The following is a 22,589-nucleotide window of genomic DNA, read 5'->3' on the forward strand; positions in this document are numbered from 1 at the left end:
TCTTATCTCATGTATAAGAGCACTATAGGGGTGAGGTATCCATTCTACACTTACATAATGTAGACTTGAAAGGGTATCTTACACAGTAAAAGTAAAATTACTGTTAAATCGCTGGATATAGGGAAAGAGATAGTTCACTACTAAAACCTTTGCCTTCACCAGCAGATATTTCAGCAAGAAGTTCTTTATTTTCTTAATTAAAGATTCTTTATTATTGAATGAGCTTTCAGTGGTCTAATATTTGAGGACTCAACTGTCAGTTTGTGGTACTGTGGTGGCTTGTATGTTGCTGTGCTGCTGGAAGCTATGCCACTGGAATTTCAAATGCCAGAAAGTCATCCATGGTGGACGGGTTTCAGTGGAGCTTCCAGACTGAGACAGACTAGGAAGAAGGACCTGGCAGTCTACTCCTGAAAAAAAATGGCCAATGAAAACCTTATGGATAGCAGCAGAACATTGTCTGATATAGTCCTGGAAGATGAGCCCCTCAAGTTAAAAGACACTCAAAAGATGATTGGGAAAGAGCTTCCTCCTCAAAATAGAGTCGACCTTAATGACATGGAGTCAAGCTTTCAGGACCTTCATTTGCTGATGTAGCACACAACTCAAAATGAGATGAAACAGCTGCAAACATCCATTAATAATTGGAATATGGAATGTACTAAGTTTGAATCTAGGAAAATTGGAAGTCATCAAAAATGAAATGAAACTCATAAAGATCTATATCTTGGGATTCGTGAGTTGAAATAGGCTGGCACTGGCCATTTTGAATTGGACAATCATATGGTCTACTCTGGTGGGAATGACAAATAGAAGAGGAATGGCATTGCATTCATCAATGACAACAAAAAAAATTCAAGATCTATCCTGAAGTAGAACACTGTCAGTGATACAATAATATCCAGACATCTACCAGGAGACCAATCAGTAAGACTATTCAAATTTACCCACCAATGCCAAAGATGAAGAAGTTGAATATTTTTATGAACTTCTGCAGTCTGAAAATGATCAAACATGCAATCAAGATGCATGGATAATTACTGGTGATTGGGATGTGAAAGTTGGAAACAAAGAACTGGAAGGATCAGTACTTGGCAAATATGGCCTTGGTGATAAAAATGATGTTGGAGATCGTATGATAGAATTTTGCAAGACCAACGACTTTTTCATTGCAAATACCTTTTTTCAACAACGTAAATAGTGACTATACACATGGATCTGCCAGATGGAATACACAGGAATCAAATCCACTACATCTGTGGAAACAGATGATGGAGAAACTCACTATCAACAGTCAGAACAAGGCTGGGGGCTGACTGCAGAACAGGCCATCAATTGTTCATATCCAAGTTGAAGCTGAAGAAAATTAGAGTAAGTCACAAGAGCCAAAATAGAACTTTGAGTATATCCTACCTGACTATCTCAAGAATAGATTTGATGCATTGAACATTAGCGACAGAAGACCAAATGGGTTGTGGGATGACTTCATGATACATGAAGAAAGCAAAGGTAATTAAAAAGACAGAAAAGAAAAAACAAAAAGACAAGAATGGATGTCAGAAGAGAATCAAACTTGCTCTCGAACACAGGGCACTTAAAGTGAATGGAAGAAATGATGAAATAAAAGAGCTGAACAGAAGATTTCAAAATGTGGCTTCAGAAGACAAAGTAAAGTATTATAATAAAATGTACAAAGGCCTCGAGTTGAAAAGCCAAAAGGAAAGAACACACTTGGCATTTCCCAAGTTGAAAGAACTGAAGAAAAAATTTCAAACCTTGAGTTGCAATATTGAAGGATTCTATGAGCAAACTATTGAATGACGTAGGAAGCATCAGAAGAAGATGGAAGGAATACACAGAGTTACTGTACCAAAAAGAACTGGTCGATATTCAGCCATTTCAGGAGGTAGCATATGATCAAGAACTGATGGTACTGAAGAAAGAAGTCCAAGATGCAGTGAAGACATTAGTGAAAAATGAGGCTCCAGGAATTGGGAGAATACCAATTCAGATATTTCAACAAACAGATGCAGCACTAGAGGTGCTCACTGGTCTATGCCAAGAAATTTATAAGAGATCCATATTTGTGCCCATTCCAATAAAGTTAATCCAACAGAATATGGAAATTATCAAACAATATCGTTAATATCACATGCAAGTAAAATTTTGCTGAAGATAATTCAAAATTGCTTGCAGCAGTACATTGACAGGGAACTGCCAGAAATTCAAGCTGGAATCAGAAGGGGCCATGGAACAAGGGATATCACTGCTGATGTCAGATGGATCTTGACTGAAAGCAGAGAATACCAGAAAGATGTTTACCTGTGTTTTATTGACTATACAAAGGCATTTGACCATGTGAATTGTAACAAATTATGGATAACATTGCAAAGAATGGAAATTCCAGAACACTTAATTGTGCACATGAGAAGCCTGTACATGGATCAAGAGGCAGTTGTTCAGACAGAACAAGGGGATACTGAGTGGTTTAAAGTCAGGAAAGGTGTGCGTCAGGGTTGTATCCTTTCACAGTACCTATTCAATCTGCATGCTGAGCAAATAATCCAAGAAGTTGGACTATATGAAGAAGACAGCATCAGGATTGGAGGAAGACTCATTAACAACCTGTGATATGCAGATGACACAACCTTGCTTGGTGAAAGTGAAGAGGACTTGAAGCACTTATCGATGAAGATCAAAGACCACAGCCTTCAGTATGGATTACACCTCAACATAAAGAAAACAAAAATCCTCACGACTGGACCAATAAGCAAAATGATAAATGGAGAAAAGATTGAAGTTTTCAAGGATTTCATATTACTTGGATCCATAATCAATATCCATGAAAGCAGCAGTCAAAAAATTAAATGATGCAATGCCTTTGGGCAAATCTCCTGCAAAAAAAAAAAAAAAAACCTCTTTAAAGTGTTACAAAGCAAAGATGTCACTTTGAGGACTAAGGTGTGCCTGAGCCAAGCCATGGTGTTTTCAATCACTTCATAGGCATGTTAAAGTTGAACAGTGAATAAGGAAGACCAAAAAAGAATCGATGCCTTTGAATTGTGGTGTTGGCGAAGAATATTGAATATACCATGGACTGCTTGAAGAACAAACAAATCTGTCTTCGAAGCAGTACAGCCAGAATGCTCCTTAGAAGCGAGGATGGTGACTTTATCTCAAGTACTTCAGACATGTTATCAGGAAGGATCAACCCCTGTAGAGGGACATCATGCTTGGTAAAGTAGAAGATCAGCAAAAGAGAGGAAGACCCTCAATGAGGTGGACTGACACAGTGGCTGCAATGATCGGCTCAAGCATAGCAACAATTGTGATGATGGCACAGGACTTGGCAGTGTTTTGTTCTGTTGTACATAGGGTTGCTATGAGTTAGAACCGACCTGAGGCACCTGACAATAATCTAGTTTGAGAAACCAGCAAACACATTTGGAACAACTAGAGAAGAATGTTATTGTCAGCTGCTGTTGAGTCAGGCCTGACTCATGGGTTCCCATGCACAATGGAACAAAACACTGCCTGTTTTTGCACCATACCTATGACTGATAGGGAATCAGACCATAGTGATCCACAGAGTTTTCATGGGTTGATTTTTGGAAGTAGATATCCAGGACTTTCCTCCTAGTCTGTCTTAGGAAGTTTTGCTGAAACTCATTCAGCATCATAGCAGCACACAAGCCTCCACTGATAGACAAGTGGTAGCTGTACTCAAGTGTCTGGCGTGGAAGGCAAGAATTCTACCACTGAACCACCATTGCCCCCATAGAGAACAATAGAACATGTTTAAGTTCTAAACTGGTGCAGAGATCATTTGGTACAGGAATTCAGGTTGGGAGACAGCCAAGCCCCATGTTGGGGGCAGGTTCATGGGAAAGAGCAGGAGCTAGACCTAATAAAATCGCCATTATATGTATTAAAAAAAAAAAAAAAAACCAAGCCCATTGCTGTCAAGTCAATTCTGACTCCTAGCAACCCTACAGGACAGAGTAGAAATGTCCCATAGATTTTCCAAGGAGCACCTGGTAGATTCGAACTGCTGACCTTTTGGTTAGCAGCCGTAGTAGCTCTTAACCACTACACCCCCAGGGTTAAGATTAACTCCAAAATTGACTAGGTCAGTGTACCACGTGAATATCCAGATCTTTGAAAGTCTAAGCCTTTCCCACACACCATGAGTTCCTAGTTAATGAAGAAAGAAGTTAATAGGCAATGAATATTCTTTAGCCCGGTGGGTGAAAATTAGCTCTTTGGAATCACGGATGAGAACCTGTCACTGCCTTTGGTTGAGTGTCTGCTGGTTTAAGTAAAATGCTGATAGAATGGAATTATAACTGAGGATAGTAATAGTGTCTAAAGCTTCCTCCTACTCAAATGGGGTTGCGAGGACCTATAAGCCGTCATCTGCTGTGAACGCTGGCGTAGGGTTACTGAGTTTGAATACTTTCCCAGAATTGATTGTTCCAGACAGGTTGGCGGTTCCTCATGAGTAGAGTCTTCCATTCAGTAAATTCTTTTAAGGAACACAAGCTTACAATGCCCATTGAAAAAACAGAATTCACTTTTAAACTGGTGTCCTGGTCTCTGTACTTAGGTTCAGATCATAAACTTTTAGAGAGCAAGTACTAACCAGCACATTAGTACACTAATGGAGCTTGAAAATCTAATCTCAAGAGGAAACATCATCTCATGCTCCATGTTTCTTTGGCCCCCAATCTTTAAGGTTTTTATGCTTTTGTGTCCCTTTTATGTCAACACGTTTGTGGGAACACTCCTCTCTTCCCCTCCACCCCACATTTGTACAAAGGCTGCCACCCCAATTCTAAAAATAAGTAGCTTGGGAAAGGAGTTATACTTAAAGTGATCCACAAATGTTATGTTCAAGCCTTAACCTACTTTGAAAGATGGTCTTTGCTAGCAGGGGAGAGACCATTTCTGGAGGAAACTTCCATGGTGAATACCCAGCCAAAGTAAGCTTTTTAGAATTGCCTCTGACCCTGGAAGTGTTATCTCAAGATAGGCTGACTGAATTGAGACTCTTTCAGGCCCTGGACTATTTGGCCATTGGTGTCCATGAACTTGCCGCCATTAGCGAAAGAAGAATTGAAAGGCTCTGTAACCCGTCCCTCAGTGAGCTGCCTCCCTTCCTGGTGGCTGAAGGTGGCCTGAACTCTGGGTTCATGATAGCGCACTGCACAGCTGCAGCCCTAGGTAAGGACACTGCCCTTTTCCCAGAACACAGCCTCCCTGCCTACAGGCTTTTCCATTTTACTTACAGGCACATTTTTGTCTCTGAACAGGATCTAATTTCAAGAAATTTTTGACCACTGCCACTTTCATCCTAGCTTTCTCCATACAAATGCAGCAGAGCTTTTCTTAAATATTTTTTAGAAGAAAAAAGTAAAAACCTGGCAATGCTATAGTGAAACATAAAAAAACAAAAAACAAACCGTTTGCCTAGACTCAGACTCATGGAAACCCCACACGTGTCAGAGTAGAACTGTGCTCCACAGGGTTTTCAATGGCTGATTTTTCAGTATATTGCCAGACCTTTCTTCTGAGGCACCCCTGGATGGACTCAAACATCCCACCTTTCAGTTACAGCTGAGCACGTTAACTGTTTGCACCACTCAGGCACTCCTATAGTGAAACATAATGATACAATAATGAGGTTGTAAATTGACCATTTCTTTACGGAAAGCAATTTGACATTACATATAAACTTTGTAGTTTTTTCCCTAATCTCAACATGAAGACAATTGGAAGAGACAAAAAATTTTATAGTTAATGCTGACTCTTGAGCCAACCTGGATATATTCCTTTACATATGCTAAATAAATGAATGATTTGTTTTATAAGGATCAGCACAAAGCTAGTTCCTATGAGGTGGAAGTTAAAGATACCCCAAATAACCAAATTTTTCAAACTGCTGTACCACTCCATTATCTCTAACATCAGCTATTCCTCTTCCCCTCAGTACTCTCTCTCCTGTCGTTGGGTTCTGTAATGCTCTGCAACTTCTCACAGAACTCACCAACCGTACTTACAGTTAAGTGGCTTATTAGGGAAGTAACGGTACAAGTCAGGATCAGGGAATGACTCAGGATACAGTTCTTGATCAGGACAGCTTCTTCTTGCCCTCTGTTGCTGGGCCCTGCTTTGGGCCTTCTTGGGTAAGTGTTAAAACTCTTAGTTCTGTGGTTGGCAAGCCCCGCTGCAACCATCTTGCTCCAGTCGCCTAGTTCGTGCCATCTCGCACCACTATCACTCTTGCTACTGCTGGGCTGCTATCTCTTGCTGTCTTTTGTGTTATAGCACCTCCCTCTCTCTCTCTGTGTCTCCCTTTAAGCCTAACAGGATGGCAAAACTGACCAAACCCTTGTTAGGGTTCCATACATATTATTTCCATGGTCCCACCCCCACAAGCTTCCATGCACCTTATTTGCATTAGCAGCAAGCTGTCCAGCCCCTCTTAGTTGGCCACAAACACCTTATTTGCATAGTCCCACCCAATCATTGTATAAGAGTCACAAAGACTGGCTAGAAGGACCATATTAAGTAATTCACTGTACTGCATATGCCAACCACTAAAAAACATAAAGGATCCCTGGTGGTGCAATGGTTAAGTGCTCTGCTGCTAACTGAGAGGTTGATGGTTCAAACCTACCAGCTGCTCCACAGGAGAAAGATGTGACAGTCTGCTTCTGTAAAGATTTACAGCCTTGGAAATCCTATGGGGCAGTTCTACTCTGTCCTGTAGGATTGCTATGAGTTGGAATCAACTTGATGGCAGTGGGTTTGAATCCCAAAATAGGGGTGCCAGATTTGACACATAAGAATACAGTTAAATTCAAAGTAATTAAATTTAAATTTAATTAAATTTGAATTAAAATGTGAATTATTTGGGACATATACTAAAAAATTATTTGTTGTTTATCTGAAATGCAAATTTAACTGGGTGTCCTGGATTTTATTTGGTAACTCTTCCTACCAGGATAACATGGTGGTTAAACATGGATTCTGAATCTGAATCCCGAGCAAGTGTCTTAATCTTGCCAATCCTCAGTTTATTCCTCTGTAAAATGCGGACCATAAACTTACCTAATGGGGCTGCTATGAGAATTAAATGAGTTAATATACGTGAAGACCTGGAATTGTGCCTGGCACATGGTAAGCACTAAATAAACATTAGTTGTTATTAATAATAATATTACTCATAACACCCTCCTCACCACAGACTCTCACTAAAAAACTCAGCACGGATAACCAAGGGGAAAAAAAAAAGAATAATTTTTTGGAAGAGCCCCTGAATTCATCTCTTCCTCTGACCCAATACAGTGAAAGCTGTAAGAGCAGGAACTCAACAGGACTGTCTTGTTTTTGCAAGTCTTGAATGTTTTCCACCTTTGACAGAGTGGTCACCACCTTTCTCTCTGTCCTTTTAGTGGAAAATATTTGAGTTTTCACAGAGTGGTCACCACCTTTCTCTCTCTCCTTTCACAGAGTGGTCACCACCTTTCACAAAGTGGTCACCACCTTTTTCTCTCTCCTTTTAGTGGAAAATATTTGAGTTTTCTTGCTGACGGGACACCACCTTACACAGGTTCTGGCTTTCACAGACCTTACTGTATCTTCTATTTGCTCACTTACCTGCTTGTTAAAATATTCCTTTAAAGGGTGGAAACTTCTCACCTTAACATGGTGGTAGAGGAAAAGGTCATTGGTTTCTAGAGAACATTGTGGGCCTTGGGAAGCCTCGTTTGAATGTGTTTAGCTTCCCAAGTTGCCTATTGAGGTTGTTCAGCTTGCTTTCATTGTAATGAAATTATAGTTTTCTTTCTCTCTCTTTTTTTTTTTTTGGTAATTTGTCTTTGTCTTTCTGAACTTGCCTCACCACACCCTGCTTACCATAGATCCCTCAGTTTAGGGTCCCAGAAAGTGGAACTTTCGGTTGCTAAAACCCAGAAAATCCTGGGCAAACCAGGACTAGTTGATCATCTTAGATCATCTCAGGACACAAACTCTAGTAGCATAGAAACCAATTGAAACTTCACCAGAGCCACTCCTGAAGTTAAGGAAAGAGGAAAAAAGACTCTTGGGGTTTGCCCTTTCCTGGCTTCTGAAGCTAAGAGAAGGAACTCTGTAGTCTAGGTCCTTGTCACTTAAAGTGCGGTCCTTGGACCAACAATATGAGCATCACCCAAGAGTTGAAACTGAGTCTCAGACACCACCTGAAAATCATTATCTGCATTTTAACAAGATCCTCCAAGCAACTCCTTCATGCGACAGTAAAGTTTGGGAGGCACCAATCCAGGCTGTGCCAAGAATTGCCCCCTCCCCGAGGTATCTCTGGCAGCCATCAAGCCCTTGCTTAAGCACAGAGCGTAGCCTTATGTCATCATTGCATGCCCTGAACTGTTAAATCCTCTTGCCCAAGATCCAGCCTCAATAGTTAAATGCCATGCCCAAATCCTAATTCCACCTCCTTTGGTGAAGCAACCAGTCCAGTTGTTCCCAAATACTTGGAAATGGTTGTCATGTCTCTTTTTTTTCTCCCTAGTCTCCCTGACATGCTAAATACTTCCAATGTTTTCAACTTGACCTTGAAATATTAGGGTTTCCAGCCTCCCATCCTGATGTTATCTCGGAACTCACGATAGCTTTAAAATCTTTGTTACTTTAGGAAAAAAATCCATGAACTTCCTTTTCCCAAAGTAGCTTTGTATTCCCTGGTGCTTGGATAATGACCAAGAGCCACCGGAGAGGGTATTCCATGCTGTGGGGCACTTTGGGGAAGCCCATGTGTAATTTTGGCAGTCCATCCCATTACAAGCAGACTGCAACCTATACTGGTTTCTTGCAGTTTCTGAAAACAAGGCGCTGTGCCACCCCTCGTCTGTGGACTCCCTGTCTACCAGCGCTGCCACCGAGGACCACGTCTCCATGGGAGGATGGGCAGCAAGGAAGGCCCTCAGGGTCATCGAGCACGTGGAGCAAGGTAATGCCAGCCAGCCCAGGTGGTAGGCCTCACTTATAAACTACTAAGCCAGTGATTCTCAAAGTGGGATTCCCCACCCGCAGCATCAGCATCACCTGGAGACTTGTTAGAAATGCAGATTCTCAGGTCCCATCCCAGACCTCCTGAATCAGAAACCTAGAGGGGAGAGGGGAGCAACCTGGGTTTTTAACAAGCCTACCGGGTGATTCTGAAGCTCGGTGAAAGTTAAGAACCACTGAGTTACACAGAGTTAAGCCAGTTTATCAGACTGGCCACCACTGCTTCTTCTTTTATTTAGTGAAAAGTTTAAAACATATTTAAAAGTGAAGATAAAATGTTTTTATTTATCTTTAATTATTTTTATTAAGATATAGTTCACTTAACGTAGAATTCACCCATTTAAACTGTATTAACCAAAAAAACCAAACCTGTTGCCATCAAGTCGATTCCAACTCTTAGTGACCCTACAGGATAGAGTAGAACTGCCCCATAGGGTTTCCAAGGAGCACCTAGTGGATTCAAGCTTCTAGTGCTCTTGGTTAGCAACCATAGCTCCTAACCACTGCACCACCAGGGTTTCCTTTAAACTGTATAGTTTGCTTTAAACTGTATAGTTTGGCAATTTTTAGTATAGTCACAGAATTGTGCGACCATCACCACAATCAATCTTACCCTTTAGCTATCACCTCCTCCCGACCTCCCCCCCTGCTGCCTCCCAGCCCTGGGCAGCCACTAATCTGCTTTCTGTCTCTATAGATTTGCCTGTTGTGGATATTTCATATAAATGGGATCATAATATGTGGTCTTTTGTGATGGGTTTCTTTCACTTGGCATAATGTTTTCAAGGTTCATCCATGTCATAGCATGTATCAGGACTTCATTTCTTTTATGGTTGAATAATATTCGACTGTATGGATATACTACATTTTTGTTTATCCATTCATCAGTTTGATGGACATTTGCATTGTTTCCACTTTTTGGCTATCATGAGTAATGATGCTATGACCCATCCATGTACAAATTTTTGTGTGGATGTGCGTTTTCATTTCTCTTGCAAGTGGAATTGCCGAGCCAAATGATAACTCTATATTTAACTTTTTAAGGACCTGCCTGATTGTTTTCCACAGTGGCTGTGCCATTTTACATTCCTACGAGCAGTGTGTGAAGGTTCTGAGTTCTCCCCATCCTCACCAACACTTGTTATTATCTACCACAGTGTATTATTAATTTTCACTCTTAAAATGGTTTCCCCACTGAAAACCGTGCTCTGGTCAAACACTTAAGGAAGCACCCTTATCTGGCCTCATATCTTATATCCAGTCCATCAACAAGTCAGCTCTACCTTCAAAAGACACAGAATCGAACTTCCATCATCTCCTTCTGATTGGTCTCCTTGTTTTCACTACCGTTCCTCTGCAACCACCACACACAATAGCTAAGACTAGCTTTTTAACACAGAATTTAGACCATACCGTGCCTCTGCTGAAGCTATTTCCTATCACTTGAAACAAAATCCAACACCCTTACTGTAATCTACAAAGTCCTACGTGATCTAGCTTCTGCTTCTGCTGCTACCTCTCCCCATCCCATTCTCTGCCCTGGAGCCACCACTGGGTAATTGCTGATCCCCGCGCCTGCAAGGGAAAGAAAATAGTCATATAAACTAGAAGGTGTTCTCAGGATTAAGATTCTTAGGATAGTTTCTTTCTTTTTTTTTTGAGGTGAAATATTGTTGTTAGGATACCGTATATCAGCTTATCTAAAAAAAAAAAAAAAGCATATAGAAAAAAAGCCCAGCTAAATCAAGAGGCATTGAACTACTTGAATTTGTAATGACCAAGTGCATAGTTTTTTAAATCCCAGAACTGCTGGTTGTGGATAGCAACAAAGAACATTTAAAACAAGGTTGCAGAGATGGCAGCTTAAGGTTTTCCTCATGAGTTTCATGTTTGACCTTGCAAATATTTACATCCCAGTGTTTTCTGTCTTTGACATATTTGAGGTAACATCATATCACCAACACTTGCTGAACATTTACAATGTGTGTTCAACTCTTTAACTCATTTAATCTGCACGATAACTCTAGTAGAGATGTACTATCAGGAAACCAAGGCAGAGGTTAAATAATGTGCCCAAGTCATACAGCTTGAAAATGGCAGAGCGAGGAGTCAGTCCCAGGCTGTTGGTTCAGTTCACTGCCTTAACTACTCCTCTCTACTGCTATATTGTTTACAAAGAATGATCCAGATCCTATGCATTCTCAGAACTCCATTTGCAGGATTGTTCTATAATGTATTCTTGCAGAACTGATCCCAAACTGAAATCTCTGTGAGTTGAGAGTATGCTATTTTAGTCAGATCTTTGTAATACCCATGAAGGGGTTATGTAATAAGGTGGTTAATTTTTATAAGCCAGGGTTTATTCTACTCATTTTGGTAGCTTTAGACCAAAAATATCTCTTCTCCTCACCATCTCCCCTCCCAACTTCCTTGATCAAGATGGATGACAACTGTTTCCTATTCCCTTCTTTGCCTAAATTTCAGTTTGTTTTTAGCCTTGATGTTTCCCTCAGCCTGAATACCTGGCACATGGACCTTCATCAAAGGTTTGAAGGAGGCAATGAGTGAGCCATGAATCTTTAGTTACCTTGGGATGAATTCTGCAATGTTCAGTTCAAGCCTTCAGACTCAAGGCCTCCCAAGCCCACTAAAGCAAAAATTCTAGAAATTAGTATCTTGCCAACTCTAAGTTTCTTCGTATAACAATTTTTGTACAGTCTTTCTTAGCTAAGGACTCATTAAATGTACCATACTTTGAGATAAACTTGGAACACTGAGAAATCTAAATTCTCTAAATTGGATATAGTCAGATTTCAAAGAATTTTTTTATAGAAATACACTTTAAAATTAAACCACTTTGAATCCCATTACTTGCTAAGAAAATAATTTAGAAGCTTAAAGTTGACCAGACCATTTAACTGGTTAATGGGAATATGTATTAAAAATATTTGACTTCTTCAAATTTATGAAGCACATTACACACTCTGGTGAGTACAAACAAGTCAACAGGGAAACAATGAAGTTACAGAATCCATTTCAAACCTGGAAGGAACTTCACATCTTCTGGTCTAGCCCCTTACTTCCCAGATAGGGAAATGGAAACTTCAAGAAGTAAAGGATCTTGACTGAAAGGCACACGTTACTTAATAGAGTTGGGGTCTAGCCTCAAGATTGGATAGTCTTTCCATTTTTTTCTCCCCTAACTTTTTTAACAACGTGAAACAAATCTGGCCTCTTGGTTTCAGGAAGTGAATGGGGGAAAGTGGCAGATTTTGATAGTGTAGACTAATGGACAGCTTCTTGGGTGGTGTTGAGGTTCTGGTAATCTATTCAGGTAAATGTCTCATTTCTTTTCACCATTTTTGTTAGTTTCCTAGGGCTGCTGTAATAAATTACCACAAAGTAGATGGTTCAGAACAATAGGAATTTATTCTCTTACAGCCCTGGAGACTAGAAGTCATGCTGCCTCTGAAGGCTCTATTGGAGAATCCTTTGTTACCACTTCCTAGCTTCTGGTGTCTCCCAGCAATCCTTGGCATTCTATGGCTTGTAGCTTCCTTATTCCAATCTATGCCTTTGCCTTCACATGGCCTTCTTCTCTGTGTGTCTCTCGGTGTCCCTTCCTCTTCTATAAGGACAGTAGTCATTGGATTTAGGATCCATCCTAAATTCAGGATGGTTTAATCTCGAGATCTTTAATTACCTCTACACAGACCGTATTTCCAAATAAGGTCATGTGACATTCTTAGATTCTGGGTAGGCTTGAATTTTGGGGGGACACTCTTCAACCCATCACATCTTTAAAGATGCATCTGAGAGATTGCAAAAGCCATTTTAACAAGGCAAAAAAATACCAAGGCAGCTTCGTTCTACCAATTGAGTCCCAACCACCTGTTAGTTGACTGGCAATGGCCATTAACTTCAGTGTCATTTATTTTCCTCAAGCATGTGGTCAGCCTTTAATCAACCATCTCCTCTGCACTTGCTGTTTTAGTACTGGCCATCGAGCTTCTTGCAGCCTGTCAGGGTATCGAGTTTCTACGCCCCCTGAGAACAACCACTCCACTGGAGAAGGTCTATGACCTGGTACGCTCTGTTGTAAGGTAAAGTCAAACACATTACTGGAACTACACAATTTCAGAACTGTGAACCTGGCAGTGGTTAATGTTTGGCTGGTGTGCTTCCTCTCCAGGCCCTGGATAAAAGACCGCTTCATAGCCCCGGACATCGAGGCAGCACACCGGCTGCTGGTAGACCAGAAGGCAAGCTGACTATTTGGCTGATTTCATTGTTTTTGGTTGTGATAGGAAAGTAAAGTGAGAGGGAAAGGTGGAGAACCATTATCTTATTCTTTTTTTCTTGCTATTCCTTGTAAATGAACAAAAAGGTACTTATGCAACTTGCAAGGCCACTAAGAAGCCATTTGGTAAACTTTCAAGTGCCCCAGGTTGCACCCAAACATTAATATCCAAGAATTAGAAGTGGAAATGGATTTTTAATGGAGTTTGGGGACAAGCATTCATGGGGAGAAAATGAATGAAAGGTTTGTCTATCCCCCTCTCCAAGAATGTCCTCTTTCATCCAAAAGTACTTTCTAGTGCTGCTATCCTAACTACCACCACCAGGTGTAATAGGAGCATATGCCTGGAGGGACAACACACTTCCAGGTTTTTACTTTAAAGGGTTATGAGTCTGTCTCGTGGCCTGGTGTGTCCCTGCCTCTGTCACACTGAGTGAGACACAGGTTCTCTTAACTGCTCATTTCTTCATTGACCGTAGACTTGGCTGATAAGATACAGATGCTTAGCAGTCTGCTTCATTGCTGGGTGGTGCAAATGGTTAAGCACTGCGCTACAGAACTGACAGGTGGGCAGCTCGAATCCACCCAGAGGTACTTGGGAAGAAAGGCTTGGTGATCTACTCCTAAAAAATCAGCTATTAAAACCTCTATGGAGTGCAATTTTACTCTAAAATACGTGGTGTCACTGTGAGTTAGAGCCCACTTGATGGCAATTAACAACATATATACACATACCAAAAAAAAATATATATATATATAGGAGCCCTGGAGGTGCAGTGGTAAGAGCTACAACTGCTAACCAAGGGGTTAGCAGTTCAAATCCATATGTTTTTGTATATATATAAAACAACAACAACAAAAAATCTGTTGCTGTTGAGTTGAGTCTGACTCATAGCGACCCTATAGGACAGAGTAGAACTGCCCCGGGTTTCCTCTGTGTGTGTGTGTGTATATATACACGCACACACATATATATATCAGTATATATATATATAGGTATAGGTATATATGCTTGTGTGTATATACAATATACTATATATATATTTTTTATATATATATGATTTGATATATATATCTGTTTTGGTATATATGTCTATAGATACAGATATATAGTCTATAGATATATACTATATATATCTTGACTGTTACAATCAATGTGATTCTGACTCATCAAACCAACGACCCATATATACTTTTGTTGTTGCTGTTTGTTGAAGTTCTCTAAGCCTATTATTGTAATCTGTGGGTATCACTGTTCCCTAGGATCATTTGAATTCCCCTGGAATAGTTGCCCTGCTCTTGGGGAATGATTTTCCCTTTGATCTTCACAGTTGTCATTTCTAAGCCTGCCCTGCACACTTTGAGGGGAAGCTGCTTGCCCGCTGCCAGCTTTGGTGCTAGGAGAGAGCTGTTGAGAGGCTGGCTTTTGAAAGAACACACTTTTCTGAGGTAATACAAAGGAGTAGGAAGGCTCCTTAGCTGTCAGCAGGCATCAGAGAAAAAAGCATCTGTAAGCCAGAACCAGGGCCTTAATTTGAGAGGATTTTGTGCTTGAAAGAGAATAGGTTGGTGGATAGAGGTAAAAACTAAACAAGGTTCTAAGGCAGTGCATCTCAAACTGTCATGTGTATATGACTCTCTGGGGAATCGGGTAATATGCAGACCCAGATTCAGTAGGTCTCAGTTGTTCTTAGGAGCCATCAAGTCGATTCCAACTCATAGCAATCCCATGTGTGGGGAGTAGGATTGTGCTCCACAGAGTTTTCAAGGCTGTGACCTTTCAGAAGCAGATCTCCAGGCCTGTCTTCTGAGGCCCCTCTGGGTGGGTCCAAACCACCAAACTTTTGGCTGATTATTGAGTGCTTAATCTTTTGCAACACCCGGGGATTCCAGGTCAGGGCTGGAGACTGAGATCCTGACTTGTCTGAGGTGATCCTGATGCTGCTAGTCCACCGGCCATACATTGATAGTGGAGGTCTAAGTACAGAAAATACAGGGCATTTCCACGCAATGGGGGAAACTCAGTAAACTGCCTTTTATCATTCAAGAGTTAGCATCCGGAAACACAAAGTCCTACCCTTGAACAATTTTCCTTAACTCTGCTTACCCAAGTCTTCTAGGTTTGTTTCTTGGTTTTATTCTTTGCTTGCTTGTTTTTGGTGCTTTGGAAAAGCAAGCAGCTGAAAACTATCAAAGTAACTGTAGAAGAATTTTGGACTTTGTATTTTAAAAGCTAGTAAGGCAACTAAAGACTCACTGGCACAGATCATGTGTCAAATGACTTAAAAGCAAGCAAAGAGCTTCTATGTGTCTAGTCAGGTAGAGGCAACATTTTGACTTCAGGTGAAATTGATGTTCAATGCCATGTGAAAACAGTGTTGCCAACATTTCAACTTTGTTCTCCTCTTGCTTCTCAGATTTGGGAAGTAGCTGTACCGTACATTGAAAAATACAGAATGGAGCATATTCCAGAATCAAGACCTGTTTCTCCTACCGCCTTTAAACTAGAATTTCTACAGAAGAATTATACCAAGCTTCCAGAGTCTGATGACCTTTAATGAGCCTTGTCGTGGACAAGCGGATCAGATGGCACCTATGGCAGCATTATTCTAGGGGAGAGACCTTTCCTAAGTAGATCAGTCTATTATATATGTAATTCAGTTCTTTTAAAACCTTCTTTGATAACACTGACACAGTTGCTAAATCCAGCACTGTGCTCTTGTTGGCATGGTTCAAGACTCACTGGGTATTTTCAGATTATAGGAGTTTCTTTCTTTCTTAACAGTATCAATAGGTCAGTCACTCTTAAAGGTGAGAAGAGTAACCACAGGTTACCTGGGTCTCTTTTCTACTCTTAGCATCAGATGAATTTAAATCTGGAAACCAATGGACAGCATTCTTTTCCAAAAACACCAGATTTTTGTGAACTATATTTTTATTTTTCTTTATTTTGACAAGTTCTCCACTAGTTAACTTTCTTTCACTGATTGTTATAGGTCATCATATGACAAATGCCCCTTCATATGCTTTCACAAATAGCCATTTTAAGCTGTTCTTTCTTTTATTCATTAAATTATAGTACAGAATAGTCAAGAGGTTTTAAGCAATTGCTCCACAGGGTAGTCAAAACCAGCAAGAGGGTTTATATGGAAAGGATTTAGGAATGAATATAAAGATTGTTATCTGAGTGACCCTGGAACTGTGTACCTCATATTTTTCAATTATCACTGCACATATCAGAAAAAGGACTAACATGCTTAAATTGGAGTTTGAAGTTTTTATCATCACTTTCTTACCATGTGTTAGTACTGTATTCTCATTCTTATAGTAACCCTGTGCAAGAAGCCTCTCATTTTACAGATAAGAAATCTGATGCTCGGAAGTTAACCCACCTTCTACCTGTATTGGTAATCATTAAAACGAAGCACTATTGACAGAGGTCAGGTGGGATGCTAGGATCTGTTACCCAATTTGTTTTCTTTTTCCCCAAGAAGAAGATAAGGACCTTGGGAAGGCTTAAGTGTAACTCTCTGGGTGAAGGATGGGTCAGATGACCTCCTGGCTTCTTAAGGCTAAGATCACACAACACTGTACAAGGCACTCCATCCCAGGAGGTTGAACTTAGAGCTCTGCAAGCTGCAGCCAATCAAAGAAAGGACAGACACACTTGCCAACTTGCATACCTGATTACAACCTAAACAGGTCCAAAAATATACTTCACAATAGAGTTTTCGTTCATTAGACTACAATGCGTCAACAGGAAAGGTGGGGACAGGAGTGAAAACTGCTGATTCCAGCAATTCAGTCAACAAAAAACATGCTGAGCACGAAAACAATCTTTGATGGTTATGAGGGAGGGGAGAGATGGGGATGGAAAAACACTAAATAGACAATAGATAAGTGGTAACTTTGGTGAAGCGTAAGCTAGTACACGATACTGGGGAAGCAAGCACAACTTGTACAAGGCAAGGTCATGGAAGCTCCACAGATACATCCAAACTCCCTGAGGGACCGAATTGCTGGAGTGAGGCTGTGGGGACCATGGTCTCAGGGAACATCTAGCTCAATTTGTATAACATAGGTCATAAAGAAAATGTTCTACATTCTACTGTAGTGAGTAGCATCTGGGGTCTTAAAAGCCAGTGAGCAGCCATCTAGTATACTCCGCTAGTCTCACCCCTTCAGGAGCAAGGATGAATGAAGAAAACTAAAGATACAAGGGAAAGATTAGTCCAAAGGACTAATGGGCCACAGCTACCATGGCCTCCACCAGACTGAGTCCAGTACAACTAGATGGTGCCTGGCTACCACCACTGACTGCTCTGACAGGAATCATAACAGAGGGTCCTGGTCAGAGCTGGAGAAAAGTGTAGAACAAAATTCTAACTCAAAAAGAAAGACCACACTTGTTGGCCTGACAGAGACTGGAGAAACCCTGAGAGCATGGGCCCTGGATACCCTATCAACTGAGTAATGAAGTCACTCCTGAGGTTCACCCTTCAGCCAAAGACTGGACAGGCCCATAATACAAAACGAGACTAAAGGGGCACATCAGCCCAGTGGCAAGGACTAGAAGGCAGGAGGGGACAGGAAAGCTGGTAATAGGGAACCTAAGTTTGAGAAGGGAGAGTTTTGACATGTTGTGGGGTGGTTAACCAATGTCATAAAGCAATATGTGTACCAACCGTTTAATGAGAAACTAGTTCTGTAAACCTTCATCTAAAGTACAAGAAAAAAAATGGAAAAAAAATTGTGCTGAGGAGCTTATTTGCTGAAAGGTTGTTCTTGGTGCCATTTATTGCTAAGATATAAACACACACGAATAAACTTTTTTCATTGTTACCCCTGAGCTGCAATTGATCCAGTGAGCCCTCAAAGTCCAAAGGAGGCTCTTCACTTCTACTTGGGGAGTGCTGGGCCCCACCAGCCCCTTCGGCCCTCTGGGACACAATGACACACCCTCACTGAATTTTCTACATGGCTATGTTAGTAACTGGCCTTGCCTTCAAGAGAACTTCGAGGTAAATATGAAATGAACTAACTCTCAATTGTGTCATGTTGTCACTTTATTCTTAGATTTTTTGAATGAAGTTTAACTCCTATTTAAACCCCACCCACGCATTGCTGTCTAATCCATTCCAATTCCTAGCAACCCTGTAGGACAGAGCAGAACTGCCCCATAGGGTTTCCAAGGTGTGGATGGTGGATTTGAACTGCCAGCCTTTTGGTTAGCAGCTGAGTACTTAACCACTGTGCCACCAGGGTGCCAACTCCTTTTTAGGGAGAGGCCATTCTAACTTCAGTTAATTAAGTTTCTGAAAGATTTCCATCAACAAATGTTAAAAGTTGAGAAAGGGTGTTTAGAAAATGAGATTAACTTGGCACACTTTGTTTCTCTTTCCCATTGAGCAGCAGCAAATCTGCAGGACACCATTCATTTCGCTCAGGGTTAGGCCTCATGGTTGTTGTTGAGTGCCGTCAAGTCAATTTTCGACTCATAGCAAACCCATGTGAAAAAGTAGAACTTCCCCATAGGATCTTCTAGGCTGTAATCTTTACTGGAGCAGAATGCCAGGTCTTTCTGCTGTGGAGCAGTTGGGTGGGTTCACATTGCCAACCTTTTGGTTAGCAGTCATGTGCTTCATTGTTGTGCTAGCAGAGCTCCTTTCTAAGGGAAATCCTATTCTCTTTGCCTAGTAATTAGTACAAGAAAAGACTTGGGTTGCAATTTGGGCCAGTGAGACGCAAGGAGAGCTCTGTTGGAGGTTTCTGAAAAAGTGGCTTCTTTCCTGAGAGCCAGGGAAGCCAGTTACTCTGCCCCTGCTGCTTGACCCAAATGAGGAGGCGGAATGCGCCTATGGCAGTTAAAACCAGCCAGGCCCAGAGGCGAATCCAGCCTCGGGATGACGCCGACACTGGATGGCAGAGCAGAGGGAGGGAAGGAATCTGGGTCTTCAATATTGCTGAGCTGCTGGATAAACCATTCTTGAAGCCTGCCCTACCTCTGAATTTCCAATGATGAGCTAATAAATTTCCTTACTTTTCAGGCTAATTTTAGTTAGGTTTTGATCTTTGCAGCCATTAGCATCCTACCTAACACAGTCACTGTCTTAGTTACCTACTACTGCCATAACAAAAAATACCACAAGAACAGAAATTTATTGTCTCACAGTTTGGGAGACTAGAAGTACGGATCAGGGCATTGGCTCTAGAGGAGGGTTTTTCTTTGCCTCCTCGAGCTTCTAGTTGCTGCTGGCAATCCTTGGGGTTCCTGGCCTGGTAGCTTCATCCTCATCTGGTATTTGTCTTCCCTGTGTGTGTATGTCTCTGTGTCTATTCTGCTTTTTTATAAAACACCACATAGAAGTGATTGTACCACCCTACTCTAGTATTGACTCAATGGTTATGGGTTTTGAGGAGCTCTGGTGGTGCAGTGATTAAGCACTTTTCTGCTAACAAAAAGATCGTTGGTTCAAACCCACCAGCCACTCCACTGGAGAAAGATGTGGCAGTCCGTTTCTGTAAAGATTTACAGCCTTGGAGATCCATAGGGGCAGTTCTACTATGTCCTGTAGAAACAACAATAGATTGTTTGTTTTTTAGCTCTGGTATGGCCTCATTAACAAAACAAAAGAAAATGTCTATTTCCAAACAGGGTCATATTTACAGGAATAGGAGTTAGGACTTCCACATTTCTTTTTGGAGGCCACGATTCAATCCATAACAGCCACTATGTATGAGGTGCTGTCCCAGGACTGTGGTGTACAAGTAAAACACATAGTTCTGTATTCAAGGACTCACCATCTAGTCAGGGATGTAAAATAGTAATTACTGCACCAAACGTGTCCTAGAGGAAGGCAGAACAACTGTAGGACCTTTGGATCATTAGGGAGGCCTCCTGGAAGAGGTGACTGCGCTGGGCTTTGAATGGTGGAAGTCAGAGAGAAAGGGGAGAAAAAGGAGAAATGTAAGCTAAATTCCAACGTCAGGAGACATTTACGCCAGGAAACCACTTCCACGTTGGTCACTTTCATTGAACGAAGGATGACCAAGATAGCCCTGTCCTTGCCCTCACAGTTTATATTCCAGGCATTGGGCCAGAGAATTAAACAAACAATAGCAACATGTGGAAGTGTTTTGGGAAGACGGTGAAGTAGGGGCCAGGTCATGGAGAGTGTGATAGCCCATACCAGTGGTACAGTTGTTGTTAGTTGCCATCAAGTCAGCTCATGGCGACCTCATGTTTAACAGAATGAAACATTGCCCGGTCCTGTGCCAGCCTCAACATTGCTAGTATGTTTGAGCCCATTTTTGCAGTGGTACAATGGGGAGAGCAAAACTTTCCCAGGCCAAAATACCTCTGAGAGATTGAAGGTGCATGAGCATGGCAGACTGCTGTGGCAGTGTGGCCCAATGGCAGCTCATGCCATCTGGGTACCTAGTATCCGATGCCTGCAGTAGTGTCACTAGAACCACTTGCAAAACATTTGTCATCGTCTTTTGGAATAACTTCCCTCTCTCCAGAGGCTGGCATTGACACCACTGGTTACTGTAATAAAGATCAAGATGCTCATACTTTGGGGAAAATCTGGAAAAACTAATTTAAGTAAGAAAATTACTGTGTTTCATCAAGAGTGTATCCTTTTAAGAGAACAGACACTTAATGCTCTCTGGTGTTGATTCTACCCTTTAATGCCAGTCTTACCGGCCATAATGCATTGTAAATTCCCTGAAAGCAGGACCCAGCTTACAACCAGGATTTCGGAGATGGAGCAAATCCTACCTCTACATTTTATAGCTGGTCTCTACATTTTAGAGAGTTCAAGATGAAATCAAAGCCCAGTTGTCAAGTCCCAAATTTGTGTTCCCTTCTTTTTCAGTATACCATGACACCTTGCCTGTCCCCTACAGGATCTAATGTATACATTCTCAGCTCAACAAAGGGAGGAAAAATTGGTTGTGGGAAGCAAAAAAAAAGTTGCCTATTACAAAGGTTTGTGACCCTCCGAGCTCAACCCTACCCAAAAAAAATCTTATTCCTTAGTATCTACTTAGTATAGGGAGAGATTATATTTCATTCAAATTCTAATTAATTAAATGTATATTTTCTTCTGGAGTGAGAAACATTTCCTTAAAGGTTGATAAACATTGATCTAACACAATGTGGAGCACAGAATAGGGATTTTCCCATCTCACTGTACCATTTTGAGAATTTTCCACTTGATCTTTTAAGCATCTGATACTTCCTACTCCGTTCCACATCTCATGGGAAGAAAACCTATTCTCTCCACCAAAGGACTTGTTTGATGTCAAACATATCTTGCCAGAGTTCACTCACACAACAAATATGTGAGTGCCTACTATCTACAGTGGGGGACATTAGTGGTTCAGTAGTAGAATTCTCACCTTCAGTGCAAGAGACCCAAGTTCGATTCCCAGCCAATGCGCCTCATGCATAGCCACCCCATCTATTGGTGGAGGCTTGCATGTTGCTATCATGCTGAACAGGTTTTAGAGGAGCTTCCAGACACTAAGATGGACTAGGAGGAAATGCCTGGCAATCTACTTTTGAAAATCAATCAGTGAAAACACTATGGATCACAACAGTCCAATCCCTACCCTAGCAGAGGAACAGCACAGGATCAGGTAGTGTTTTGTTCCATTGCGCATGGAGTCACCATGAGTTGGGGACTGATTTGATAGCAGCCAACAACGGCACAAGGTCCTGAAAGAACTAAAGCAATCTGAATTGGGCGTCTCCTCTGCTTTCATTCACATCAGACCTGTGTTCGAGAAAGGGTTTCCTAGAAGAGGAAATAAGATGCACTTTACCTTCTTATATATGTGTAGTTCGGGTTCCAGAGCAGACCTAACATTTAGTTTGAGCTTATATGTCTATCTCTTGCACCCCCAACTCCCATCACTGACTAGGTGATTCGTCAGAGGGGAGGCATCACCCACAGCAACCATAGCCCCCAACCCTCAAGGCTCCTGTGCCAAGCACATGACGGACCACGGGCCACAGACCTCGTGCTACCAGCAATGTGTGCGTGTTACCTTACCCTTTCAACATTAAATCCAGTAAAGCCTCAATCACTTAAGCTCTATCAATCTGGAATTGGTAATCATTTGGCTAGTTAATGTTTACTTCTTAAACCATTTCCCCATAAATAGGACAAAGTGATAACGTAGTTAAGATCGTAAAGATAATGATTAAAAC

At 41.3% G+C, this 22,589-nt stretch overlaps 1 protein-coding gene across 1 annotated transcript in view; it reads left to right on the forward strand.

Moving 5' to 3' along the window:
* HAL (histidine ammonia-lyase) overlaps window positions 1-18,471 on the forward strand; it is a 41,023-nt gene extending 22,552 nt beyond the window's left edge. Inside the window, exons 15-20 of the mRNA XM_003405270.4 lie at window positions 4,917-4,982; window positions 5,058-5,223; window positions 8,876-9,010; window positions 13,064-13,172; window positions 13,262-13,331; window positions 15,787-18,471. Coding sequence (XP_003405318.1) covers window positions 4,917-4,982; window positions 5,058-5,223; window positions 8,876-9,010; window positions 13,064-13,172; window positions 13,262-13,331; window positions 15,787-15,927 — 687 coding nt within the window. The 3' untranslated portion in view covers window positions 15,928-18,471. The remainder of the gene's footprint in view (window positions 1-4,916; window positions 4,983-5,057; window positions 5,224-8,875; window positions 9,011-13,063; window positions 13,173-13,261; window positions 13,332-15,786) is intronic.
* The last annotated feature ends 4,118 nt before the right edge of the window (window positions 18,472-22,589 follow it).

The sequence above is a fragment of the Loxodonta africana genome, chromosome 4 (assembly GCF_030014295.1).
Source record: "Loxodonta africana isolate mLoxAfr1 chromosome 4, mLoxAfr1.hap2, whole genome shotgun sequence".
Classification (NCBI taxonomy): domain Eukaryota; kingdom Metazoa; phylum Chordata; class Mammalia; order Proboscidea; family Elephantidae; genus Loxodonta; species Loxodonta africana.